The 7327-nt window shown below is 47.0% G+C and overlaps 1 protein-coding gene across 1 annotated transcript; it reads right to left on the reverse strand.

Moving 5' to 3' along the window:
* Positions 1-3228: 3228 nt before the first annotated feature.
* Positions 3229-6702, reverse strand: LOC145957145 (uncharacterized). The gene is made up of 3 exons (XM_083073360.1): positions 6444-6702; positions 3830-6335; positions 3229-3796 (listed from the first exon to the last, which is right to left on the reverse strand). Exons 1-3 carry the CDS (start codon positions 6700-6702, stop codon positions 3229-3231), a joined length of 3333 nt encoding a protein of 1110 aa, XP_082929486.1.
* Positions 6703-7327: the final 625 nt, after the last annotated feature.

The following is a 7327-nucleotide window of genomic DNA, read 5'->3' on the forward strand; positions in this document are numbered from 1 at the left end:
ATTTGCGTCCCCCCTGGGTTGATGTCTAGGTCCTTTTGGGGTGAAGGTGTGTCTGCCGATGCACTCGTTCGACCAGAGGGCTTCTCGGAGTAGGGCCGAGAGTTACTGAGTCAGCTGGACGTAGTATCCAAGTGGAAATACTACTGTGAACTACAGTCTCAATCCTTAGCCTTGGTGAACCAACTTGCTATGGGGTCGATCGGTGAATTGATGCAGATGAGGAAAAGACTGGAGGAGGCCGATAAAGAAATAGCCGAGGCCCATGCAACGACCGAGGAGGCCCTAACTACCAACTGCCAACTCGCAGCGGAGTTAGACGTGCAGAGGCGCAACAACGACACTCTTCGGCTAGACCTTCAAAAAGCAGAAAACGAGGGGAAGCGCCGAGCCGAAGAGGCCCAGGCCGAGCTGGAGAGGTTTAAGGAGGAGGCGAAGGATCACATAGTGGCTCAGCATGAGGCCGATTTTCATCATGCTCTTCGACAAGCACGATACTTTGTCATTTTCGCGAGGGCTTTGAGTTTGATATGACCAAGGATTTTTACCAGGGGTCATTTATGTCGTTCGGGGAGATGCCCGTCGGGGCGGTGCCTGATAATGAGGAGCCGAACGACACCTTTGAAGAGGAAGAGATTCAAGGTGCTTCGGATGACGAGGATGAGGATGAGCAACTCGAGCAGGATGGTGAGCAAGGCGACGAGCCAGAAATTCAAGATGCCCCCGTGAATCCTGAGGATTAAGTGTTTCGATAGGCCGATAGAGCCTCATCTTTTTTTTTTGTATGAAAAAGGTCATTAGAACCTTCTGAATAAAATTAGTGTTTTTTCTTTCATTCCGAACTAGTGCTTTATATTTTTGACTTGCGAAATCCGGGGAGTTTTACGCAAAACCGTATATTACATAAGTTAATAACTGAATAATTCGTCCCAAGAAGAACCGAGTAAGATTAATTTGAACCTAAACCGAGTAACCTCATCCGGTTCTGTTTTCACCTTGGGAGAAAACCAAAAGGAGCCGTTCGGGATAGAATGCTTTTGAGTCAAAACTGACTTGAGTCATTCGGAATTGATGCCTTTTGAGTCAAAATCGAATGGGTTCATTCGGATTTGGGTGTTTTTGGAAACAAAACCGAATGGGTCGTTCGGCCTTGATTGGATTTTGAGTCAAACCGAACGGGTTCATTCGGAATTCATTGCACTTGAGTCAAGGCCGAATGGGTTCATTCGGATTTGGGTGTTTTTGGAAACAAAACCGAATGGGTCGTTCGGCCTTGATTGGATTTTGAGTCAAACCGAACGGGTTCATTTGGAATTCATTGCACTTGAGTCAAGGCCGAATGGGTTCATTCGGATTTGGGTGTTTTTGGAAACAAGACCGAATGGGTCGTTCGGCTTTGATTGCATTTTGAGTCAAACCGAACGGGTTCATTCGGAATTGATGCCTTTTTGGGTGAAGACCGAAAGAGTTTATTCGGCATTGATTGTTTGTGTCGAACCTAAACGAAAGCCTTTTTTATGAGTTTCCGAGGCACATCCTTAGCCGAGTTGATCAACTCGGGAGGGAAGCCTTTTTTGTTAGTTTCCGAGGCACATCCTTAGCCGAGTTGATCAACTCGGGAGGGAAGCCTTTTTTGTTAGTTTTCGAGGCACATCCTTAGCCGAGTTGATCAACTCGGGAGGGAAGCCTTTTTTGTTAGTTTCCGAGGCACATCCTTAGCCGAGTTGATCAACTTGGGAGGGAAGCCTTTTTTGTGAGTTTCCGAGGCACATCCTTAGCCGAGTTGATCAACTCGGGAGGGAAGCCTTTTTTGTTAGTTTCCGAGGCACATCCTTAGCCGAGTTGATCAACTTGGGAGGGAAGCCTTTTTTATGAGTTTTCGAGGCACATCCTTAGCCGAGTTGATCAACTCGGGAGGGAAGCCTTATATTGTTGTGTATTATTCAAATGAAAGCAAGTAAGAGTGAGAAGAATGAGTTGAATCTGCCTTTCATTAATGGGTGCCTCGTTAAAAACCTTGTCGGCCAAAACCCCTTTTCACATTTTTATAAGGGAGAAAAGACTGATCAAGGAAAAGAGTGCACCATGAATGTACATCAGCTATCTTTATACAAATCAACTATAGTACATTTTTAAATGAGTTGAATTCCATGTTCTTAAGATGATCTTGTCTAAGAGCTCTTCAAGCTTGTATGCGCCATTGTCAAGGCTGTGTCGAACCCGAAATGGGCCGTCCCAATTTGCTGCTAACTTACCTTCTCGCGGATTACGCCTTGCTGACCCCTGAACTCTCCATACTAAATCTCCTTCCTGGAAGCTTCTTTTAGAGATATTGGAATTGAACCGCCGAGTCATCCTTTGCTTGCATGCTTCGACCACAATCTGAGCGCGAGCGCGTACTTCATCTACTAGGTCAATTTCCACTTGCAGGGATGCATCATTCGAGGCCTCGTCAAAATTCGTTCGGCGTAAAGAGGGTTCTCCGACTTCGACTGGTATCATGGCATCGGTGCCATATGTCAATCGGAAGGGGGTTTCCTTGGTTGTGGATTGGGGAGTACAACGATACGCCCATAAGACTTCAGAAAGTTCTTCAACCCATGCACCCTTGGCTGTCCCCAAGCGCTTCTTCAATTCCGAGAGGATGACATTGTTGGCCGCTTCGGCTTGGCCGTTTGACTGTGGGTGCTCAACTGACGTGAATCGATGCTTGATTCCTAAATCTTGAAGAAACTTGTTAAGCTTTTGATCTGTGAACTGAAGTCCGTTGTCAGTGATAATGGCATGAGAGATGCCGAAGCGTGTGATGATGTTTTTCCAGAGAAATTTTTGAACGTTATTTGCTGTGATTGCCGCAAGGGGCTCGGCTTCGATCCACTTTGTGAAATAATCAACCGCAACGAGCAAAAACTTACATTGCCCCTTAGCAAGTGGAAATGGCCCCAGTATATCCATTCCCTTGAGAGCGAACGGCCATGGTGAATTGATACTGTGAAGCTGCTCGGCTGACGCATGGATCAAATTGCCATGTTTTTGGCATTGAATGCATTTTTTGACGAACTCCATGCAATCAATCTTGAGTGTCGGCCAATAATAGCCGGCCCGAAGTACCTTGGCTGCTAAAGTTCTTCCCCCCGAGTGGGAACCACAAATGCCCTCATGCACTTCTCTTAACACGTAATTAGCCTGTTCGGAACTGAGACACTTGAGTAAAGGAAATGAGAAACCTCTTCAATAAAGTTCCCCTCCCACTACTGAATATCTCGCGGCCTGAGTTCTCAACTTTTTGGCTGCCGAAGGACATGTCGGCTCGATACCTTCGGTGATTAGTCTGATTATGTCGGTCATCCACGTTGGGGGTTGCTCGGAGGTTGACAGGCATTCAACAACATCAATACTTGTGGTTGATAGTTCTAAGTGAAGGGTGGTTCGAAGTTGTCCAGATTTTCGACTGCTGGTTGCCAGTCGGGCTAATTGGTCAGCTTTTTCATTATTTTCATGATGAGTGTGCTTCACCTTTACTTCATCGAAGTGTTGACACATATTTTGGAAAGTATGATAATATTTCAACAAATATGCGTCTTTAACTTGGAAGTTCTCGTTGACCTGCTCTGAAACAACCTTCGAATCTGTCCAACACAACAATTTTCGAACACCCACCTCCCGAGCCAGTCTCAATCCAGCTAGTAACGCCTCGTACTCGGCCTGATTATTCGAAGCTTTGAAAGTGAAACGAAGAGATTGTTCAAGTGCCAGGCCTGTTGGTCCTTCGAGGATTATCCCAGCCCCACTACCTTGGCTATTAGATGATCCATCAACACGAAGTACTCACTGATCACTTTCAAAGTGTCCAACTGGTTGTAACTCATTAACAAAGTCAGTCAGGTATTGTGATTTGATCGGCCCCCTTGGTTCGAACGATATGTCGAATTCAGATAACTCTATGGACCAAGCCGTCATTCGTCCCGCGAGCTCGGGTTTCCGTAAAACTTTGGCAATTGGACAATCAGTCCGAATGACGATTTTATGGCTGTGGAAGTATTGTCGGAGACGCCGTGCCGTGTGGACCACCCCAAGCACCATCTTCTCGAGAAGTTGGTACCTTCTTTCGACGTCTTGTAGCATCCGACTCACAAAATAGATTGGTTTTTGGGATTCTCTTTCTTGTACTAGGACAGCACTGATTGCCTCGTTGAAAACACACAAATACACTATCATGTTGAGGCTTGGATCGGGTTTTGATAGTACGGGGAGTGTGCCGAGTCGATGTTTGAGGATTTTGAACGATTCTTCACACTCTGTTGTCCAAGTGAACTTACTGGCCTTTTTTAACAAACCGATAATGGGCTTGGCTGTCTCGGCTAAGCAGGGGAGGAACCGAGAAAGAGAAGTTAGTCGTCCGGATAACACCTGAACTTCTTTAATATTATGTGGGCTTCTCATGCCGATAACCGATTGGCATTTATCCGGGTTAGCCTCAATACCTCTGGCGGATAGCATGAATCCAAGAATCTTACCCCCAGCTATGCCGAAGACACATTTTTCGGGGTTCAGTCTCATGTCGTGTTTTCGGAGCTGCCTGAAAACTTCTTCAAGATCACTTTGATGGGTGTCGAGGTCACCTGACTTGACAATCATATCATCAACATAAACTTCCAAGTTTCGGCCGATCTGGTGTTTGAAAATTTTGTCCATAAGTCGCTGGTATGTTGCCCCTGCGTTTTTTAGGCCGAACGGCATTACTCGGTAGCAGTAGTTGGCTGAGTCTGTGATGAAAGTTGTTTTCTCTTCATCCTGTGGGTGCATGCGTATTTGATTGTAGCCCGAATAAGCATCCAAGAAGGTTAATAAACGATGTCCAGCCGCCCTATCAACCAATCGGTCAATGTTAGGTAGTGGATATGCATCTTTCGGGCACGCCTTGTTGAGATTGGTATAATCTGTGCACATCCGCCATTTTCCGTTTGACTTTTTAACCATGACTACATTTGCCAGCCATGTAGTGTACTGAACTTCCCTAATGAAGTAGGCTTGCAACAGTTTGGCTACTTCTAACTCAACGGCAGTTTTTCTCTCCGTTCCCATTTTCCTCTTTCGTTGTGCCTCTGGCTTAGCGGCTGAGCAGATCGATAGTCTGTGGCACATAAAGCTTGGATCTATTCCCGGCATGTCGGACGGAGTCCAGGCGAAAAAGTCTTTGTTCGAGGCAATTACTTTACTCAACTCTGTTCTTTCGGTGTCTGACAAACCGCTGCCGATGTAAGTGACCTGAGATGCTTGTTTCCCGATTTGTATTGGGATCTTCTCTTCCACTGGCTCTGCCCTTTCATCATTCATTCGTGGATCAAGATCACATAATGAAGCAGATTCTGAAGAAGGAGTGATTGCGTGAACCCTCCTTGAGTTTGCTGGTTTCTCTTGAGCAGACGGCACGCACAAGCTTGCGAAGTAACACTCCCGAGCCGCTTTCTGATCGGCGTGTATGGTGAGAATATTTCCTTTGGCCGATGGGAATTTCATAGCCAGATGCGGGGTTGACACAATTGCCCCCAAGGCATTCAACGATGGTCGACCTAGCAGTATGTTATAAGATGTGTTGGCCTGGACAACAATATATTTTACCTGGATATCTCGGTGCTCCCTTTCGTCGAAGCAAAACCGAGTAAAGAGTTTAATGAACCCCTTGGTGTCGACCCTTTCCCCTGGAAAACCGACCAATGGCTCATTGTAGGGGGTTAGTTCCTCTTCAGGGATACCGAGCTGCACGAAAGTGTTCCAGTATAGAATATCGGCCGAACTGCCTTGATCAATTAATGTCTTTTTCATGATACAATTGCGTATTTCTACGCTGATGACCATAGGATCGTCTTGAACCGGATCAATGCCCTGAAAATCCTTGTCAGTGAATGTGATGGCGGGCAGTCGCCGAGTCACCCGTTGTTCAAGAGCATTCACGGATCGGACAACTCGCAAATGTCGTTTTTGAGCTGACGACATCGACCCACCTCCAGCGAAACCTCTGGCAATCGTGTTAATTACCCGCCGATGCGTTACATGAGTATCTTCCTTCCGATCTCTTGATCGGCTGCGTTCCCGGCGATGCCTGTCCGAACGATCAGACCTCTCTTGATGCCGAGGGTGGTATGTGGACTGATGCCGAGACGAGTTTGGCCGATCGACAAAATTTCGAAGTTGCCCTTGTTTGACCAAGTTCTCAATTTTGTCTTTCAACGTGGCGCACTCTTCGGTTGAATGTCCGCGATTGCGGTGATACTTGCAAGATTTGTTGACGTCGGTGCGGGGCGGGGTTGAGGCTCTTTTTGGGACTGCTAACACTTCTGATGATAGGGCTTGTTCAAGCCCAGCATCTCAGCTTGCATTGAGTGGAGTATAATGGGTGTACTTTTGACCTCGCGCAGGTCGGTCACGCAAGGTTAACTCTTTGCCTCGGCCCCTGTATGGCTGTTCTGGTTGCTTCTCGGGTTTGCCCCCCTGTTCGGCCCGAGCCTGATTGCGGTATTCTGCCAATTCTTCCATCTGCATGTATTTATCGGCTCGCCTTCGTAGGTCATTCATGTCCGAAGGAGGTTTTTTGCAGATGCTATTAACAAATGGTCCAGGTTTCAAAGCTGTTGTGAGATGGTGGAGCGCTACAGCCGGATTAAGGTCTCGGATTTCCAAGGTTGTTTTATTGAACCGATCCATGAAAGTTCGAAGCGACTCTTTCTTGTCTTACCGAAGGCTAACCAGTGACAAGGACGTCAGGTTGTGCGGACGACTCATAGCGAACTAAATAGTAAACTGGGACGATAGAGTGTTGAACGAGTCAATCGAATTGGGAGGGAGCCGAGTGAACCAACTCAGGGCCCTGCCTTTGAGAGATGTGGGAAAAATCCGACACAAGGCAGCATCGTCAGTTGTGCTTAACGTTACCTGTGTCAAGAAAACATCAAGATGTTCATCAGGATCAGCGGTACCATCATTGTAGACACTCAATTTCGTCCGGGGGGCATACAAATAACAAGATAGGACATCAGAGCGCCCAAAGGCTCAAACCAATTTTTTAGTGGCCCGGAACGGGCCGTTCCCAAGTCTGGAACAGGCCGTTCTCAATCAGAACGGGCCGTTCTGGGCTTCTAAAAAGCCTAAAAAAATATAGGTTGGAACGGGCCATTCTAGACCAGAACGGACCGTTCCGAACCAATCAAGGGGGCTTAAAATCTGTACCCCAGAACGGCCGTTCTGAAATCAGAACGGGCCGTTCTGGTTCCCCGGAACGGGGCGTTCTGGTTTCAGAACGGGCCGTTCTAGGGTGCAAATGTACTGCATA

This window comes from Cajanus cajan, chromosome 4, assembly GCF_000230855.2.
Source record: "Cajanus cajan strain Asha chromosome 4, NIPB_CcT2T_4, whole genome shotgun sequence".
NCBI classification, from domain to species: Eukaryota; Viridiplantae; Streptophyta; class Magnoliopsida; order Fabales; family Fabaceae; genus Cajanus; species Cajanus cajan.